Consider the following 20,881-nt stretch of genomic DNA (forward strand, 5'->3'; position numbering starts at 1 on the left):
CAAAGCCGGTGCGCACGCGTACATTATACACCCACGATGAAAAGTTTAAGCAATACGAAAGCAGAAATTTTGGGTTCTTTTTGACGCACGTCCAGCCGTATTTTTCGTTGCTTCAGTAACTATGCGACATCTCAAATGCTCACGGCAGTTTGTCGGGCTGCTACCGGAAGAGAAATGACTTAAAATTGCCATTTTCCTGGTCCGCAAACTTTTGATCGAGGCCGTACATATTTTAATGACCTAGTGTTCATTTCTCCTTGGAGTCCTAACGACGACACCACGCAAAAAACTTGACCGAGCTTCGAACCATAATCACGCAGAAAACTTGGCTGAGTCTCCAAGCATAACCACGCAAAAACTAGGACTAACCAAGAATAAGCAAGGTGGCGCCGTCAGCTACGATGTTTTTCCAGTCTTCGCTGCTCTAGTGCGAAACTACCCCAATTTTTTGCTGTCATCCTAAGCCCGTCACTTCAGACCCCGTCAATCCGGCAGTCTCCGGGAGGTGTCCTTGGAGAGCTCCATATGAACGAAATGATTAAAATATATTCAAAGAAAATTTTGGCCGTTGGAGGAGTGGGAGATGGAAGGGAAGTGAGTTGTAGGTGCCATGGAATCCTCGGTCCAGTGCTCCAGTAGCGACGGCTCCTGCCTTGACTCTCTTTTGCAGGTCCAACTGTTATTCGGGAGTTTTGTGGTGTGGGTCTGACCACCAGAGATTCGGGAGAATGCCTAAGTGGCGCGGAAAACCGTTGCTGCTTTTTTTCTTCGGCAGTTCCTGCATGCTTAAGTTTGAACATCTTCGAAAAACAGTGTAAAAACACAGACACTACGCGAATAAAACGACAGGAGGACGCTGTACTCACAACTAATTTTTTTGAAACCGCAACACCACATAAATACTACAACATAACCCCAGGTGCCCGAACTTCACGACGCACAGAAGATTATTCGTATCTCAAACTGACCTATCCAAAAAAAAAAATTCCCCCGCATTTCCCCGAGGGGAGAATGTGAAAGTGCGAATGCACGGTTGTCGGCCCGCTTGCGGCGCTTGCGCTCGGCCCCCGCAGCCCACCGCCTCGCCGCCTTCTCTTCCATCGGGTTTGTAGTATCACGTGTACACCACGCAGTTATCAAGCCGCTATAACGCCGCTGAGTCGCCAACGCACGCCGCTGACGACGTAGTTTGAATGCGTTAAAGATATAAGGCGCGTTACTCACTGATATCAGTGTGGCGTCCGTGGCTTAGTCGGTAGCGCGTCGCGCTGCGGCCGCGAAGTCCTCGGATCGAAACCTGGCGCCGGATGCCGTTTCTTTTTTAAATATAGAGGAGCACTGCGGACGCCGCCGCCGCCGCCGATGCCGGCGGTGGATGGTTTGGGGTCGCTTATAAAGAGCATTCGCACTTAAAACAAAAATTCTTTCTCATGCAGTGCTATCCACGGTTCACTAATGCACAAAACGCCCCTTTTTCTAATGTTGAATGCTTCGATGTGTTTCCCAGTCAGCTGGTTGCCATAAACCGAAAGGATAGTGGTATCTTGAAATCGAATGTTTTTTGCTTGTCCTATTTAATGCTTCCTGCTGTATTTTACATATATGTAGGTGGATTAAAAAAAGCCTCGATTTTGGCCTAACAGTTTTTATTATGTATTGGAGCATTCGGAGAGAAGTGGAGACGAAAATGTTTTTTGTGTTGACGCAATGCGACACGTAGCGTAGGCGAACGGACAACGAGCACCGCCGGATAGTAGCTATATGCCCCTTTGCTGTGAAAGCCGCCAACGTTTTTTTAATGTTCTCAATTTTGGACGATTCATTTGCAGCTATTTCTCATATGACACATGGTTTGCACCGCGCAGGCGTTGCTTCTGGCTTCCGCAGGGTTGGCCGTGGCGAAAGGCAGCTTGGCCGTATTGGACCTGGACATGGCTGGGTACTGGAGCCCAACCGTGCTTGGCGAAGTGGCATCGGACTTTGCTATGGCGATTTCTCTGGTAAGTAATGGTCTCATGCGCCATATGAGATAGACTTTAAGTTCTTCCCGATTAATCAAACTGGTTCTGTAGCAGCAGCAGTTGATCCATTTGTTCTAAAGGGGGTACAGGCAGAAGGACTTGGACGCTGCCTAAACTCTTGTTTGGAACGAGGGAAAGGCTTTCAAGCCTAATATGCGTTCACCCGTACATTCCATATTGTCAAATTTATGTGCGCGCTTGCTTCTGCGTGTTAACGTATACAGAGCTGTGAAGTTTAAACTCCGTTGTATTAATGTTCATCTAAACGTGGGCCAAGGGTACCGCTACGGAAACTACATCCAGTCGACTTAAGGGACCTTTTCTCACAGAAATGCAAATAAATATTTTGTACGGTGTTTTGTGGCATTTTAGTCTAAACGTGAAGTCATCATGGTCCGTAGAATTTAGCGCAACTAAAATGACGTCAACCCTAAATAAACGCAGACGTTAATCTTGTGTAAAATGACCATCAAAGAGCCTGCGCTGGTCACCCGCCTTTACAGAATTGAATGGATCCTGTTTATTTTCGCCTTTAAAATTTCTCGCACAGGTCGTAATCATCCTGGTGCTTCGGAGGCGCTGGAAACGTTGCCTCCCGCCATCGGGATTTGTGTGTGCGCTTCTAGGCTTGCTGCTGACAGCGTCTGTGCTGGATGCCTTCAGCCAGTACACGAGAGCCGTCAAGCTTCAGGCAAGCAAGAGAGGTGTTTTCTACTTCCGTGTGTTTGAGCCATATTGTGCACAACTGGTGGTGTTTTGCATTTTATAGTGAGCATGTTCGAGATTGTGGCAGGTCTTTAGGTTTGTTGCGAACAGGTATAGAGTATAAGAAAAAACCATTTCAAGCTTTCGAACTGCAAATTAGATGGAAAACTTTGTTAAGGTATGTAGAATATGCACACAAATAAAAGTAAAGGCGTTCTCGAGGGACAACGTTACGGCACAGGCATTGGCAACTACAGCACACTTGAAATTGTACCAGCGATAATTGCCTTTATGGTGGCTGAAACTATGAAACTGGGAAATCATTAATGGCTTGTCCAGGAATCTCTTATCTTAGAGTGTAAAGAATTCCTTTTTGTGGGGTGCATTATCTGTAGATTCAGAATAGTCTTACTAGTTCCGGAGCTTCTATCTTTCTTTGAGGTTCGAGAAAAAAAGCCATGTTGTTGAGAGCAGCACCGATGGAAAGTGCACTTTGTCTTTATACTATTGTTTCTTGTATCCTCCACAAACCATTTGGAAAGTGGTTGATCATCCCCAATACCAAGCTTGCCCGTAAACACAGCGTACGCCCAATATGGGGCTGCCACACGCAGAAAATATCGTGATGACCATTTTCCTATGGATTTTTGCTTCATCGTCACTATTTTGGCTTTATTCTGGCAGCATTTAAAGCTAGTTCGGTGCCCACGCCATCTACACTGCGTGTCAGCGCTGCTAAACTCAGTTTAATGTCTTTCTGGTTGCGTTGCTTTGTAATTACCGGGCAAGTGACCGTTTACATATATGGTAAGAAAAGCATCCTGCTTAGGTTGAAGTATTCGAAGGGCATTTTCTTTCGGGTACGTTAAATTCCGGTCGAGGCAAGCTCTGCGTGCAGCACGCGTACTAAAAGCGTCATCCACTCGTGGAACAGGGCCAAGGGGAACAAACAGTGAGAGCACCGTAGAAGAGTGGCGGGGATGTTGGCTTTTGTTTTGCGAATTGAAGGTTTACGGTTCTCCTAGAGCTCAGCACTAAGCGGGATAGTGGGATGTTGATTGATTGACTGATTATGGAGTTTGACGCACCGAAGCTACACAGGTTATGAGGCGCGCCGTAGTGGAGGGCTCCGGACAAATTTTGACCACGTAGGGATCTTTAACCGAAAGGTCGAACACGCGGGCGTTTTCGCTTTTCGTCTCCAACAGAAAAGTGGCTGCCACGGTCGGGAAGTGAACCCGCGAACTTGAGTTCAGGAGCAGAAGAAAGCGGGATTTCGGGCGCATGGGACCAAACCTTGGCGGGCTGCTGCGCTCGCGCTGAACATTTCCCGCGCCCCATTTGTCCCCACACGCTCACTCCAAGTCGGTTTTAGACGCCTTCAATTATGTATCTGTGCCTTTCGTATGCGACTGACCGTTGCGGCTGCTGCCTTCTGTCATTTCTGCCATTCTGTCATTCTGTTGCGGGATTTCCGACGTGCCCCTGTAATTCCACCGCCGGTGACGAATCACCAAGGACTGTTGTTATCGGCGCTGCGGAAGTTCTCCTCCTTAACCAATGACTTACAAAGCTTGCGCTTGTGCCTGGTCACTCATTGGCACTAAAACTCTGGAAAGAAATTTGAGCGCAGTTAAAAGTTCTCCTGATCGCCCAACAGAAATCGCTATCACGCACTACAAAGGTAGATATGTGTACGACACAAAAGGAGAGCAAAATTGTTTTGACGGTTAAACTTATACGGAACATACTTTTGAGCTGCCGTTTTTAATCACTTTTAAGAATAAACCCGTTTTGTCTTAGCCCAAAAGAATAAGAATATTACCACAAGTGACTGCATACCTCAGCGGCTTATTCAACGCATTGCTCAGCTGCTAGGCTTTGTGTATTGGAGCGCAAAAGCAAGGAGGTTACGGTGGCTACTCCACTGAACCTATGTTTAGTCGGCTTCAGGCCGTATGGGGTGCCATAAAACATGCTGACAAAAGGTAATCAAACTACCCTACTAAAAAGTTCCGTATATACGGAATTATGAAAATACGGAGTTCATACGGAGTGTTACGCCTCCAAGCGTAATGAATGTAGATATTAGTTCCAGAAACAGGGGAATATATGAGTTCGCACAATTTGAACGATTGGCTCAGCTTTCGTGTTGTTATCTTCAAAAATAAGCAAAATCACGCTCCGTATGATTTCCGTATACTCCGTATATACGGAATTCACACGGACAGTGATTTCGCGGTTCTAGTGATCAGACAGGCTTAAAACAGGTGTTAAAGTTTTCAACAGGCATGCACTGTTTTATTTTCATGTGGTTCTCAAAAATTTTTCTTGTTTTGTGGCGGCTTTGTGTAATGCTAGGAATGTACTCCGCATTCCCATAATTCCGTATATAAGGAACGTTTCAGGAGGGTGCATCCCTAAATTAGGGAAGTTACTATGGATCCTGGGTTGCCTAGCCATCCACGGTAACTAAGAAGCTTACTGCTTTCATTATAGGTCACTTGTGATAATGTTATTCACAGAAGCATGTGAAACACATAAAATTTGCTCTACAGCTTGGAAGTATTTAAACCACATGTGTTTAAGCATGAAATGGTTTTGTTGGCTTTACTTACAGGAAATCAATACGTCATCTTCAGATTTCGACAAAAATGTAGTCATCATCAGTTTTGTTCTGGCAGCGGCAGTGGCTGGAAATTTGCTTGCGTCCGAGCTCCAAGATTTGGTGTTAAAGAGGCCAACTCGACCAAGGGTGAGTTTCCCGTGAGATCCAGGATGGCACAGCCATAACAGCCCGGATCAATGGAGCTTACATTTGTCTTGCAAATATTGCCCTTCACCATTGCTACAAAATGTTAAAATACAATTCCAGTTGTGACAAGTGTGGGAGCCCTATAGGGTACATTTGAAACGAGACAAAGGCTGTGCAGTGCCGGCGTGTACGTCGAGTAAAGCCTGCAATAGCAAATATAGGGCGCATGTAAGTCTAAGAGATAGGTCTTATTTTGCACACCTAACAACGTTGAGAGGCATATTGCCTAACATAGATTGTTATAAAATGGCTAAACGCCAACTACAAACTGCGTAGAATCCCGAGAAGGCAGCAGCAAGATCACTTAAGGCAAAACGGAGTGAACTAAACCTATTTTTAAGGCGGTTATAAGGAAAGAACAAAGAGCCCCTAAGCTCCTTGTATAAAGAAATGGCTTTGTTATAACAGTACAAAAATGTGGTAACAAAATGAAGACCTCATTACTTGTCACCGGGCCGAACTTGGGATGCATTTTATTGCGCGTCACAAACTTTAGGGTTAAGGTTTTGTTTGCCAATTCTCCAGATTTGATCAAGCTTTCGAAGATATATTTAAAGAGTAACAATATTTCGTTGCTGCAGAAGGTGACCAACGAAGATACGGCTTCAGTGATTAACCGACAGACATGCTTGTTCTTGTATCCGTAAGTGGAACTTTCGTTATTTTTTGTATTGCTTATCACCAGCCTGAATGCTTAGGATAAATTGTTCAAACCTTCCCATTGAAGACGTCGTTGGCAGCTCTACGGGTGTAGCTCAATGTATTTAGTACCTAAACGTGACTGTATCTGAATGCACTTCTCCAATAACAGACATTTTTTCGGTGATTAATATGAAGGAGCCAAAAAAACAATAATAATGCGGGAAGGTACTGACAAAATAAACTTTACAGGCGTCCAAAAATGATGCGCCACATGACTGCCCCTGCAAGCCCCTACGATAATAAATGTTTTGGGTCAGGTTCAGACTGTTGCTGCAACTGTCGTAATAACTTTAAAGAATGACGTCATTTCACGTCTAAGCCAGCCGAACTGCGTGACAAGCCATTTTTTATGTCCATAGCTCACGATATGGCTGTTACGTCGAGAGTCTTATTATCACAGGCAATTAAGAACAGCACGTAAATTTTCTTTGTTAGTTTTTTTCCTCAGAGACAGAAACGAATATAAATATGTGGGTTTCTGCAATATACATGTAGTGTTTGATTTCTAATTTATTCTTTAAAATGGGCTGTTTCTGCTAAATAGGACGTGTTTCCCCATTAGGCCAACTTTTTATTGATATCGCCCTCTTGAACGTTTTCATTTTGATGTCTTTCGGAGTTTTGTTTTCAGAAAAAACTTTTAGTTGACTCTAAAGACAAACTGTCACTGTTTGGTTTGTAAGAAGTAGCCTTTGAAAACTGACTCAGCTCCATTCTCGCTTCAACGCGTGCTCTTTTTCCACCTCAAAATCACAGATGTTGACAATTTTTCGAATCCTTGCAACACATATATGCAATTGCGTCATTGGTGGAAAATAACCGGTCTGCTGCCTTGCACTAAAATTAACATGACGCAATTGAAAGGAACCACATCTCTACCTGTAATCCCGCAGGCATGTTTTTTTACGTCTTTATTTCTGAATTTAGCAGGTTAAAAACCTTGCGACAGAAATGAGTGGATTTATGGTGGATGTGAAGGGGGGTCGCAGTCATTTTTCTTGGCAACAGCTTTCGACGGTAACCACAAACCACACGAACTAGCCCGGTTAGGTGATCAGGGAGCAGCCTTTCTGTTGTCTCTGTTCTTTATCACGTATACTAATCGCTAGAAACTCTCATGATCTTATTCTGACTTTCCAACGTTTCGCATAATTCAAAGTTGGAATTTATTTTCATGATTCAATTTAGTAATCTCGGCCTTTTGAATACAGGCTGCTCAAAGAGGCGGTGCAGAAGGGGACAGTTGTAGCCACGCCGCTGCCGCTGCTACGGAGATGTCTGCGCTGCACTGGGCTCGTGGGAGCCATCACCGCACGGCTTTCAGCTCAGTAAGTTATCACTCAGGACGAAAACCTTAGGTGCCTGATTTTGCGAAAGCGCCCCCGCCACTGCTGCTGTGGTTGTTATAGTTCCCCGATCGAAAATTGGTTGCCGCAAAACGCAAGTATATAAAACCACATGCTTGATCCCATAAAATTCGAACCCGGGTCTGATGTTCTCCTCTTTTTCACTAGCTAATAGCAGTATTTAAACAGGCAAAGGCAAAAGCCCGTTTGCCAGGCTTGTAATGGGTAAAAACTGAAAAGACTAAATGTTGTTTAAAGGGCCATAAATACCGAATACAACCTGGTTGGGTTTGAAAGAACTAACGTTTCGTAACCTACCCATCGGCTCTATTGGAGCCACAGGAGTTGTTTTTTGCACCAAAAAATAAAAACAAGTTGAAATTAAAACTTTTAGGCGTCGCGCTAAAGTGGCGCAATAGGGAAAGCAGTGATTCAGTAGAGGCCTGTAATAAAAGACTGCCATTAGCGTGAAACAGCACGTTAAAATTCAATTAATTCAATCTAGTGGCAATAGAAGCCCTACTTCCATTGTCCAGTCCGGTGTATCGGTGGTGGCTTCGCTCGGTGGCAGCCAGCCACCTAAATGTTTTGTGACTTCATAGAGAGATCGTGAGGAGTATCTACTCATTCGCCACTGCTTCATGTACTTTCTTTATTGTCTAGCTTACCTGCTTGAAGCTTGTGATAAAATTGGCATCAATGTTATTGGGACAAGGCGCTCTTTACTACAATCGTATTTTCGCTTCATGGACGCTTGAACTATTGTAAATACAAGTGGTAGCGCTCGAGTGCCGGCAGTGCTGCTTGGTTATTCTTATATATGTTCCTGCCAATTTTTTACAAGTTGTACTGATGGCAAAAAATAGCGCAAAGAAAGTGAACGGAAGACGAGAAAGAGACAAACATGGGCGCTGTGAAACAACTGAATGAATTTTATCGCGCGCAGGCAATGTGAGGAAATCCAGAAAGAACACTAAAATAAGGTGCAGTTAAGATCGGAGAAATGCTATCTCCTTGGGCAACAAGTCGAGTGACGGTTTGCTGACGCATGCGCCTGCTCGCTGTCTGTCGACTTGTTGCCCAAGGAGATAGCATTTCTCCGATCTTAACTGTATCTTCTTTTAGTGTTCTTTCTGGGTCTTCTTATATTGCCTGCGCGCGATAAAATTTATTCACTTGTTAGTCAGCACCCGTGTTTGTCTCTTTCTGGTCTTCCGTTTAGTTTCTTTGGGCGGTTTTTTTGCCATCAGTATGAACCAACAAGCCCGTCTTAAAACTCTAGTACAAGTTGTACTGCCTCCCTTCGACGTTAACGGACGTACGTTAGGATTCGGATCGTTTACGCTGTTGTTCAGCGAGATGAGTGTGCCACCACAGCATTAAATCGGTCGTTGCAAATGCACACACGAGGTTATAAAGCGAAGCAGTCCGAACCGGTAATATGCACTTAAGCTGAACTTCTCAGTGCATCCTGTGCAGCTTCTTTAGCACAAAGGTCAACCGCTGGACACAGCATGCCTGACGCCCCTGGGTGTTGCCAGGTGACTCTAGTTATCGCGGGGTACTCTTTCGCACTGTCACCTCGACTGACCGACAGAACTGACTAAGACATAGCGACAGGTGCTATACAAACTAGTGGCGCACGTAGCCCTCTCGTGCTAAAGAACAAAAAAATCTTAAACTGGTCATCCCGTTTGGGCGCACATGCGATGGGAATAAAAGAATAAAAATAATGTTTGCTCACAGGAATCGGTGTTTTGTTCGGAAACACGCACAGACAATCTTGCTACAGTGAGAATATGCCTTGCAGTTGACATTCAAAGTCCTGTGTTATGAAGAGTACTCTGAGCGCATCTGCGGTAGAACCAGTCGATTCCAGCGACGGAGGACTGAGAAAACAGTTGGGGATCCTTCGAGAAATAGCAACAACGAAGACCGCTAATGAGAAAGGCAGAATATGCACACAGAACAGTCTACGCTCTTAGCGCTCAAATTTACCTTTCGAAGTCTAGATTTTACCCTAATTTCCAATTAATTAACATTGTGGGTACTCCGTATTGATTATCTCGAGGACGGTTCTTCTGAATTACCTTTATGTTCTTTGTAAGTGGAAACCTAAAAAGAGTTTGTGATTTACGCTACAAAGAGACGTGCATCATAGACCAAACAAATATTAGGTGGTACGAGGTGCAGGAGGTTTTATACCGGGGCTGTTGGTTTTTTTGACCATGCGGTATCAAAACCCATCCAAGAAATGCGCGTAAAACTCTCATCGGAGGTGACGAGAAGTGTCCCAATCAGATTAGATTTTGCTATTTCTGATCACACTGAAGAAACACTGAAAGTTGGGAAAGTTGGTATGGCATTTTGATTGAAAACAAACAGCGCGCTTGCGTACCAGACGAAACGGGAGAGCTATTGTGTTTTGCCTCTTTGATTTCGTTCATTCCGTTTACGTACTGTATGTTGTTCCCAAGAGTCTTGAAGGCACACTTGATTGTGTTTTTTACTGATTAATAAAAGGGTGCTTTATCGCAGTTCTGTTTGCCTTAATATAAGTGTACACTAATTTGGGCTTTGAAATAATACACATTTGCCAAAATAGAACCGGTCGGTTTTGGCGTAAGAGCTTGTTGTCGCGGGAATGACAACGCTGAGTCTGTGTTGAAATATGCTCTATCATCCTTACCTCTCCTTGATGGGTGATAGAGACTTGTTTCTTAAGACTGTATTGCGATATGAACCCATCTTTTTACTGTTTCTCTAGCCGTATTCGCCCAGGACATCGCAGGATGTTTGTGATGACTGTGATGAAAGTATTGTGGATAGACCTTCTTAGACTTGGGCTCACCAATGCGGCGTACTTTGCTTGTCTCTTCGCAAGAATTCCTGCTCTCGAGTAAGTAGGTCTTCGCAGCAGAGTTTACAGCAGTTCTTTATCTTTATCTTAAGCCAGGTTATGTCCACTGCAGGAGGCCTTTCCCAAAGATCTGCTGCCACACCTATCGAGTGCCTGAATGCCGATAGTGTAACTGTATAATCATTGGGAGGTCTTTAGCAAATGTGCTCAACCAGGGTCGCTAAATCCTTGTCTAGTGAGGAAATGCTGTTTGTGTCCAAGGAAGCCTTATCTGGCATAGTTGAACCTATCTAGTACAGCCTCCCGTGGTCCTGGTCCGGTATCATTTCGTACCTGGTAGAACGTTCTAGAGGCGTAGAATAAAAGGTGCATAGAGTGCGGAAGCAGATCGGCAACGCTTCCCCCGCGCTTTCGTCTGCCCCGAAGCGCTTCCAGTAGTTACTTTAGAAATTTTAGGAATAATTAAGTTGCGTGCCATTGCTTACATATATTTGTTGGCATTTCAGTAAGGATTTATTTTAGAAGTGGCCGTATCTAAAGAGGGACAAATGCTGCGGTTTGAACACAATTGAAGACTTTAAAAGGAGCCGGTTGAAGACTTCAAACCGCGCCCCTTTGAGAGCAATTTTTCTGGATTTTTGTGTTGTAAAGAAGAAAACGAAGCGGAGCGAAGCGTGGTCACAGCTAAAAAACGTTCAGGTCTTGCTCTCTAACGGCTTAGGCACAGTCTGAAGCTAAAATGCAAGATGGGAGATCTTCCAACGATTGACACGTCGAGTTATGGTGATGCAAATCATTCCTGAAGTGTAAGTAATTGCATTAGGAAGTAACGAAGTAAGTTCAAACAGCGTAGTTTCATCCGGGTATTCCTCACAGGACCAATGTGGCGCCGCAGCTACTAGTGTGTACCACTGTTGACTGCGTACAAAAACTACCCACAATATGCTACGCTTGTGCGATTATAAAGCTTTCAGTGGTTACGTGCGATCCGAGTGCTTGAATTTCGAATAATTTGCCAAATAGTTTTATCCTTTTTGTTGGCTTCGTGACCAGTGGTGGCATTGTAGCTTGTGTGGAGGGACCCATTTTAGCCGCGCGAATATTTGCAGAATTTCTAAAAATTTTATGTCAAAACAACACTTTTCCGGCCGGAACATTTGAGCGCATTATGAGACATCAGTTTTTTTAGATAAAACGGGAATACATGGAACCGTCCCGAACCCTTTAGCTTTGAAAGCTAGTGTTGCTTGGAAAAAAGAAAAGATAAAATGCGGGTCAAAAACCGAATATTGTTTGAGGTCTGAGCAAGGCTTTGATGAAATTAAAATTGTAACTTAAACGCGCAGGTATCTAAATGAACAAAAGCCGTAAATTGATATAGTACTTCCGTACATCATATTGCGTCTATTGAATACACAAAGGAAACGAGAGGAGTAAAAGAAGCCTGGCGACGAGAACGGGCATATAAAGCTACAACTTTTTGTTGCACTCTCTAGGAAATACCACATGGAAAAAATATCTGAAAACCTAACCGAATGCTCAGCCATGGGCATCGGCAGGGATGTGCAAAGAGGTACTTGCCCCCCCCAAACCACCTCTTGCCCCTCCCCCTCGCATTCTCCCTGTTCCCCCACAGAAGAATAGGTCTGCCGCCTCAAGACAAAATTCTGCTGACGCTGATGTGCTCAGCTTTATGACGTAATTTTTATTCTATCCCCACTTCAACAAAACTTCTTCCACAATCACCTGTGCGCCAACAGCTGGAATAAATATCGCCGGTGTAAGACTCTGGCACAAGTCTTCCTAATCGTCCGCTGAAAATGGTTCAAAATAGCTCCCCATGTTTGGTTCACGGTAACCGGCCGCGAGCAACCTGCGCTCTTGCGTAAACAAGTGATGAGTCTAATATTTCCGCCCTAACGGTGATAGATGTCAGGCTTAGGCTATAATATATATTCACAAAGCATGCTGGGTGATGCATTACGCAATACTTACTTCTGCTTCGTTACCGTTTTGTACAAAACATGTTGACAGATTTTGGTGATTTGTATGGAAGACCAAGGCCTTTTTTATCCTTTTCACCCCATGTATTCCTGAGACAGGAACAATCTTCCTCCTCACACCGCTACAGTTAGCAGCCGGACGTGTTTAGTACCGCTTGTGCAACGGTACCTGCTATGTATTTTTAATATTGCGAGCAATAGCGGGGGTGACAAAATTTTCGTGGTAATTTGTTGGAAATGCGAAAACGCAGTTGCGGAAGAAAAGAGAGAGCGAGAGAGAAAAAAAGCGAGCGCAGAAGGATGCTTCCACTACGCTCCCGAAGTTGCCGTGGATAGGCTAATTCGAAGCCCAGCTCGCCAGCTGCCGCTGCCGACGCGCCCGCCGTACGCCACCTTGAGGAGTGCCGGGAGTTCCGCCACCGCTTTTATGTGCAGTATGATGGTTAGTGAAAAAGGGTGAGAGTAACGGCAGTGAAATTGATCAAATTTTGTGTCACTCTAGAAGGCTAAACACAAATTTTCTGATGCCGGGAACATGTCGGCAAACCGTAGAAACGTTTCACAGTGACTATAGATAAATTAGTGTTAGCAGATGCACGCATAGGCGTCTTGCTAAGCTTAGAAAAACTTTAGGTGTGTTTGGTTATGCTGAAAGTAGCTGGGTGCGGCACAACGAAAAACTTCTCGATGGTGGCGCTGACCACCATCTTATCCCACCTGATCACAGGAGCCCATTCTGTCGCCACGGTTAGCTGGGTGAAAAAGTTGTGGTGTGTGCCAGCTTGTTCACGGGCGCCAAATCTTCGAGCTGCATTGTTTGCGTAATTTTTCCACCTGACTAATCTCATGTTGTTGGCCACCTGTTGGTACCCAGAGAGAAGTTTTTAATGCATCGAAAGAGAGGATTTGTTTGTAGCTGGCAAAGCTTGTTGCCATTTATATGTGCAAGAATTGCGGGCTCTCATAGACATTAACATGGCATACTTTGATTACCGAGCGTTTCTGTGCATTGAACGCACCTCTTGCAACTTGTCGCCTATTTCAATGAGTTTAAGCTGCCCCATAAAAGCTGCTTTGTATGTGCTCAGCTTGCATGTTCTCCTATATGTTAACATGCTAGGCTTGGGTTATCGCCTGTTCCTTACCCCTGAACACAATAGCGGTGCTCGGTAACACGGGAAATGCAAGCAATTCGTCTCTTATGTTCTTGAATTTTAGGCTGCTGATAAATAGCTGCAGCGACGTGAGCATGACGATAGCAGTGTTGCTTTTCGCCGCCACGACAACCATGGAATTCCTGATCTCGTGCTACCAAATGGACGTGGTGCTCACATCCGGCTGCAGAGCTCGTTCCATATTTGTAGGAATCATCTTCAGAAAGGTATGTGTCCTCCGACAGTTTGATCTTCCACAAACAAAATAAAGACGCACAGAATTGTTCGAACCTTACAGTAAGCGGTAATTTCTTTCTCAAGAAACAATTTTTTTTTAAAACGACTGATGCGCTTCAGAAAATTAGCCCTGCATACAAATTGTAAAGCGTGTATGCAGGACCAAGGGCGTTGCTGCTAAATAGAGGGCTGTAAACGTAGTCGCCTATTTTTTGTAATAAAAATAATTTAGAACCGGGATATAAGCATTTAGATAGATGCACCTCATTTCCTTGTCAAAAGTGAAATGTTGGTCGCTGCACGCATAACGCAATATTTCAAGCCCTTAAAATTAAAAAAAAAATGCAGTCTGTCTTAGAAAAAAGGTCCGTCACAGCACATGGTTAATACAATAGCTAGTGAGGCCAGTAGCCATCGTTTGTTCGTTAAGATTGGGAAATCTTATAGTGAAAAAATGTTTAGTTGCGACCTCAAAACCAACTTTGCAGGAACGACATGACCAGCTCTTAAGGGGAGATTTCCAATTAATGAGCATTTACAATACGCTCTGGCTCTGCTTAAGTCGCTTCAATTGCAGTACTAAGGTTTTAAGGTAAAACAACGTCTTTACGTATTACATTACGCTGAGTGGTAAAGAAGTAATTTTTGTTTTCCTGCATCCCCATCATGTTAAGCGAAGACTTCGAAAAACAGTCCTTCGCACATGAACGGAATCTGTGCCATGCTTGATTGCAAGCGGGAATGATGACCTCCCGGGCAAAAGTGTTTCTTCGCTAACTGAAAACAAGTGGAAAAATAAGCATGCCTGCCTGTGTATATTAAAGTGTCGCGAATACAAACATATTAATTGAAGCAGCTAAACTTTAGAGATTGAAAACGTGTCAAAAGGGCAAGAACTGGCATCACCTCCAATATTTCTTTTGCGTACAAAGTTGTAAGAGTTTGAAAATCACCAATGCCAAAAACGAATTGATTGAACATGTTTGGGTATTTTTCTGATGGAATAAAAAGGAAAGCACACAGGCGTAGATTTAAAATAGGCCCAAACTTGATATCCCATATTCTGCACATCCCGCATTTTGAAACAGACGAAAACTCTACCTATTTCTCTACGTTGCAGTAAACATTAATTAGGGTGTCGATGCTACCCGCAGTAGATTTTGCATCTGTTTTCTGGAGGGAAACGTTTCGCCTTCCTGTAGAAGTGCAGTATGAAGGTTTATGTGGGCTGAGGTAGAGAGCGAGTGCCGCTACTGAGAGTCATTACAGGACGTTGCAGCCGTAAATGAGCTTCTTTTACAGGTTTCCGAAGAAACGACTGTTGGAGTTGTGTCTCAAAGAGATACAAGGATCACATTTTATTGCGTTAGCTGTTAAAGGAAGTAGCGCTGACCGGAGTTTTGGCCATCGAAGAGAAACATGTCCCTTTTTATGGGGACATATCTGCCTTTTCGATTTTTCACATGTATACGCATAGGGTAAAAAGAAATCAATCGTGTAATCACGGCATTTCTAGGCACAAACACGGTTTCATGGGCTGCTAAGAATATGGTCTTCTCGCCGTCGCCTCTGTTACTTAAAAATGAAGTACTGCATAAAATTTGACCTTCGGAAAATAGGCACTGCAGGGAAGTACGTGTCATTTTCACAAAAGCTGCTTTAAGATGTGGATTAATTGCTGTGGCAATCGCAATATGCCCCGGGTCAGCAGCAACGAAACATTATTTGCTCAATCGGTTATGGCTTTGGCCTGTGTCAACTTTTGGAAATAAATGCTATCAATGGGTCGCACAGGTGCATGAAGCTTCTTGCAAATAGTTTTATTTTAAGCAAAGGAGCAATGAAGTCCTGATATCTCACTTGCATAAGTTGACAAGGCGAGGTTCAAAAATGCGCTTTTGATAGTTTTAGAAGCTCAGTGACAATACCGCCATCGGAATGACCCAGTATAGCGTGTTAAAATGCGTCTTAGCCACTCGTAACGCCTGCGCCCCTGTAAGACTAGTAGGTGCTGGCGGTGCGGTAGCCCTGGTAGGCAGCACATGAAAGTAGGTTTTTTTCATTTACTTCGTAATCTCTTATCCCACTAATCAGACCACAGGCGACACAGGGAATCCCCGGCTTGACAGAACGCTTTCGAATGTAGTAAGGTTATGCCAAAAATAGCGCAAAGATTGCCATGCCAACTAAGTTGGCGTTGTTGAAGTACGTCGCCTTCAGAGTGGAGCTGAACTGAGCAGTAACTGCGTTTCCGTCCAGGTGACTGCAATGTCGGCTTGGGCGAAGGCACGTTACACATCTGGCTACATCTGTTCGATGCTTGGAGTGGACTGTGTGGTGTTATGCACAGCGGCAATCACCACTCCGACGCCACTGTTCGGAGCAATGTTCATGCCCTTCATATTTTGGATGCTGGCTTCCAGAGCAGGCGTTGGGCCAACATTGTGCTGCGCCGCCTGGCTCTTGCTGGTCCTTAGCCTGCCATTCCTGAGCTCTTACTTACAAAAGCGACTGTGGGTGAGTTTCACCTCTCGCTCTATCTTAGTGTAAGCAATTAGCTGTCTCTATTACTGTTCAGCAGTTGCAGCGAATGCCGTGCTGCCAATAGATGATCACAGTACAATATACTAGAAAGAAATGTAGCGCTAGTACCTAGGCGAACCGTGCTTCAGCAAGACCGCCGTCATGTGACGCGGAGAAATTTTCCGTCGTTGCTTGACGTAGCTCGCGAACAGGCTCAAGAGTTGCATGTGCCTGCAAAAAACAGCGATGTAGTAAATTTTTATTTCAAGTCGTTTCAATAATTGGAAAGTGGAATTACGAAAGATTTATCTGACAGAGATTCTTTAGAAGCTATATGCAAGGAGAAGAAAAAAGTTGCCTTTTTTGTTGATTTTGGCTTGGGGAGCGAAATGAAATCACTTGGCAAGCCAAGCCAAGTAGGAGAGAAGCACTTCAACCTGCTATAGCTACGTCCAAGTAAGCACGAGATCGTCGCTACAGATTTTCCTGGTATATATTTCCACGGCTGCCGGATGAGAGCGCACGATAGGTGCGCATCTCCTCCAGCGGCCGTGCACGATATTACTACGAAACTGAAGGATGCTGCCGTATGTCTCAGAGAATTAAAAACCGCGTCAGAGCTGCCGAGCCCCCCTAACACCTTTACGCTCCAGACGCAATTTTATAAATTAAAAAACAGGAGTATGTCTGGCGTTTCTGCAGTGGTTGCTGCAGAACTACCGCAATACAATTATCGGATGATGGTTCTTGAAAAAGGTTTTCCTTCAAGTGGTTGTTACAGATGACATGACATGTTACAGATATAGGTCACATGACGTAGTCTATATCATTCGTCAATCCTATTTGCACTGTAAAAAACGTGAACTAGAATGATAAAGCAGCGGTATAAGGCTGTTCGGGAGCGATTACAGCACTGCGTTCTATGTAATGAGCCGGTACTTAACTTTTTATGTTTTCCACTGCGCTAAGTGTTTAGAGGTCGCTTACGATGCGCCTTCTCCGATGGCGCCCGTCAAAGTAAGAAACCGAGAAACTTGATATTGAAAAGTTTTATCTAAACGCACTGTTCTGCTAAAAGTAGAGGCAAAATAGTATAATAAATTAGGACATGAAAAGACCCAGTAAAGTCGCAGAATAAAGAGTTGCAATGCACAACTTCCATTGTGTTTAACGGACATGATTTTACCATTGAAGGCAACGGCTCAGGTGATTGCGAGGAAGTAGGCTTCCCCGCCTATTCGAATTTGGGCTTCAGGTAACTGATTTTTTCTTTTTCAAGAAAAAAGCAACAACGGCAAGGGACGATCGTCTGAAGGAGACAACAGACCTGCTCTCAACGATTCGTGTCGTCAAAATGTACGCTTGGGAGGACGCTATGCAAGAAAACGTGCTTCGTGCGAGAAAGAGGGAGCTCAAGTGGCTGCTTTTTATTAACATCCTGGACTCCGTTCTCGACTCCATCTATAGCTCCAGCAGTTCAGTGGTGAGTGTTCTGTGAGTGCGAAGGACAGCGCAACCTTGAGGAACGCAGGGGAAGTAACCGCTAACAATTTCGTGTAAAACGGCCACGTATGCAGTAGAATCTCGATAAACGGAAATCGCTTAAACGGAATTGCCGCTTAAACGAAACAGTTGCCTGGAATTTGGTTGGTTTTGTATTTAGATAACGTAAAAAAACTCTCTGTAATCGGAACTAAAATTTCCGCATCACCGTGTAAATGGAACCAGAAATGGAACTTCTTGTGAAATCCGCTGGCATGAGAATCAGCTTTTTACGGTTCCGGCTGTTTCGTTCTTGTTTTTTTTTCTTCCTCCATGCATGTTTAGCCTTGTTGGCCTAGTAAGCCTCATCTCGTTAGTGGTTAGCCGTGTTAGCGCAATGAATGCTACATCGCAGTTCTTGCCCCAGTAGTTCGGTCTCGATTCTAGACGTCGAGGCTACAGGGCTCACCTGCTGTCACCTCGTTCGTGCCATCCTTGTGCTATTCGTCCTTCATTACCACGTTGCCGTCTTCTAAATTTGGTGGCTCGTAAGCACTCGCGATGTTGAGGCCTCTAGCCTCCGTGAAGATGCAGTTGCAAGGACTCAAACAAAAATAATTGACGCATTTTGTAGTGGGCAGCGACTCTTTGTTGCCAAATCAACTTTGTGAATGCTGTGCCTACGCTTCATGTAGTTTTCTTGCTTTCTGAAAACTATCAGCTACAGTCACTTTCTAGGGGTTAGAGTTCCATGAAATGACCTTAGAAGTGTGTGCGCACATAAATTTGCACCTTAGAACATCTCTCTCAGTAAACGGAACTCCTGTTAAACGGAACTAATTTTTCCGGTCCCTTGAAGTTCCGTTTATCGAGAGTCTACTGTATTTGATAAAGTTGCCCAGCATGTTTTAAAAAATTCAGTGGTATACGCAGTGCTTTGAAGGAATTCGAGATGAGTAAATAGATTTTCTCGCTGTGTCAATGAGTACGAAGTGTTTTATGGTGTGAACTACCGTCCCCGCCCACCCGTCACCTGTTTTAAAGAGCATAGAATAAAGTGTACTGGATATGTTCCAAAATTGTGAAAATAAGTGGCCAGAAGACAAACTTAGCTGTAGCTGTTTTATAATCCATATAATGCGATTAATTTAGCATATACAATGGTAATAATTTGCTAGAACTCGAAGGTTGTAAAATTGCGTACCGATACATTTTGCCTGAGTGCACCTTTTTTGAAAACTCTAGGACGTCTAAACAATGGGAACACCAAAGCTGTACTTGGTTTCAGGCAATATTGCTGCTCAAGCTGCTCAAATAGGGAACCCAGGAGCGTGAAATTTCCATGGTTTGCCGATTGCATTTCTGATAAAACGGAGTTTTTTTATAGTACTAGAAAAAAATGCACAGCGTCACTTAAGAGTGGTAATGGGATCGTCCGTGTTTATTGGTAGGTCTGTCATGAGTAAGCACCCTTCTGTTGTAGCGGCAACGCCATCGTCATTACGCAGGCATATATATCCGCCACGGTGACTCAGTGGCTAAGGCGTTCTGCTGCTGAACACAAGGATGCGGGTTAGATTCCCGGCTGCGGTGGTCGTTTTTCTGACGGAGACGAAAAGCAAAAACGCCCGTATGCACGAAATTTCGGCGCACGGTAAACATCCCCTGGTGGTCATTATTAATTCGGAGCCCTCCACTACGGCGCGCCTCATCGCCTGCGTTTCTTCGGCGCGTTATACCCTACAATCAATTATACAGGGTTATATGTCCGACGTAGAACGTCTCGCAGCAACAGTTGCGGGGGTGTGGGCCGGTTGTATTTTTGGTGGTACCAAGCACCTGCTTCATAGCTCACCTTGCGGCATTGTAGTATTTCGTTGCATCCTTATCTGACGAGTACTTTTATAAGCATCTTTCACGGCTGCCGCTGATTTGGACGCTTCATCTTCCGTCGCGCCATAACAACGGAGACATGCTATAACATTGTCCAGCGGTGTCATTCTGTCCTCTCGGTGCTATTGTGATGACCTCTTTTGTTTGCCTCGACTCCTCTCTATTATTACGACATAATTTAATTCTAATTGCGCTGATCCCTACACTTTACATATAGGCTTTAGCCTATAAGCTTGCTTCGCTACCTTTGAAATAGATATCTTCAAATTACTCCTGCACGCCTTCAGTAGTGCGATTGTGTGCTCTCATTACCATCGTCGAGATTTTTTTCTGCGTAGTTTTGCTTTTGTCTTGATTTGTTTGGGGCACTTTCAACCCTGCATATTCAATAAAGCAGTACTGGCAGGGCATATTCGGGTTGTGTTTCTTTCGCTGCTATGAGTGCCTTTCAGACCATTAATCGTAGGATGGCACAATAGATGGTCGATCGCTGCGTTAGTAATTGTTCGAAGCCTCGTCTGCTAGCGTCAGCTTCGGATTCGATAAAACGAACAACGAGGAGGTCGCCATGAAAGGAGGGCGCTCTTCACGTCACTGCTCTCGTCTGACCACGGCCAGTTTCGCACGTGCGCGGGCAGTTTTTCGTCAGTATCAATACTGTGATGCGAGGGGGAGGAGGAGGAAGAACGACTTTATTCAAGAAAGTGGTCACATAAACGCGGTGGCCATCGGCCTAAGGCTGGAAGCGACTTCGGTGGCTCTTTTTTGGATTTCTTGAGTACAGAGGTCGGAGCTTAAGCGAAGCAGTGCTCGCCAACAGCAGACAGCGCTTTGTGTACGTCACGGGAGGCTTGACGTCGGCAGATGGAGCCAGGCGCACATGGCGTTATGCTGATGCTGATGTTGAAATAGTATGCGTTCTGCGCTTTCTCTTGCGTGAAAATGTAAAATTGTTCTAACATATGTTATACTGAACGGTAACGATTGAAAATTCGTGGGAGTAATATCCGTATGCAAAAGAGGCTTTTTAAATAGTTATCTCAGCTTCGGAAATTCATGTCAGTACTCCTTTATTGCGTGAAAGTGGTTTGATAGTTCTGTGATTAACATGCTCAACTTGCTCTGCTGGCCTGAATACAT

At 44.4% G+C, this 20,881-nt stretch overlaps 1 protein-coding gene across 2 annotated transcripts in view; it reads left to right on the forward strand.

Annotated features, from left to right (window-relative positions):
- The window catches only part of LOC144158458 (ATP-binding cassette sub-family C member 2-like), a 72,183-nt gene that overhangs the window by 9,299 nt on the left and 42,003 nt on the right, over positions 1-20,881 (forward strand). For both annotated transcript variants that reach the window (XM_077689339.1, XM_077689338.1), the window contains exons 4-12: positions 1,866-2,000; positions 2,572-2,712; positions 5,347-5,481; positions 6,123-6,184; positions 7,455-7,571; positions 10,357-10,488; positions 13,671-13,833; positions 16,103-16,360; positions 17,646-17,849. In XM_077689339.1, the coding sequence (XP_077545465.1) occupies positions 1,866-2,000; positions 2,572-2,712; positions 5,347-5,481; positions 6,123-6,184; positions 7,455-7,571; positions 10,357-10,488; positions 13,671-13,833; positions 16,103-16,360; positions 17,646-17,849 (1,347 nt within the window). The remainder of the gene's footprint in view (positions 1-1,865; positions 2,001-2,571; positions 2,713-5,346; positions 5,482-6,122; positions 6,185-7,454; positions 7,572-10,356; positions 10,489-13,670; positions 13,834-16,102; positions 16,361-17,645; positions 17,850-20,881) is intronic.

Source organism: Haemaphysalis longicornis, unplaced genomic scaffold (assembly GCF_048455015.1).
Source record: "Haemaphysalis longicornis isolate Haplotype H1 unplaced genomic scaffold, Haemaphysalis longicornis Haplotype H1 scaffold_10, whole genome shotgun sequence".
In the NCBI taxonomy this organism is placed as follows: domain Eukaryota; kingdom Metazoa; phylum Arthropoda; class Arachnida; order Ixodida; family Ixodidae; genus Haemaphysalis; species Haemaphysalis longicornis.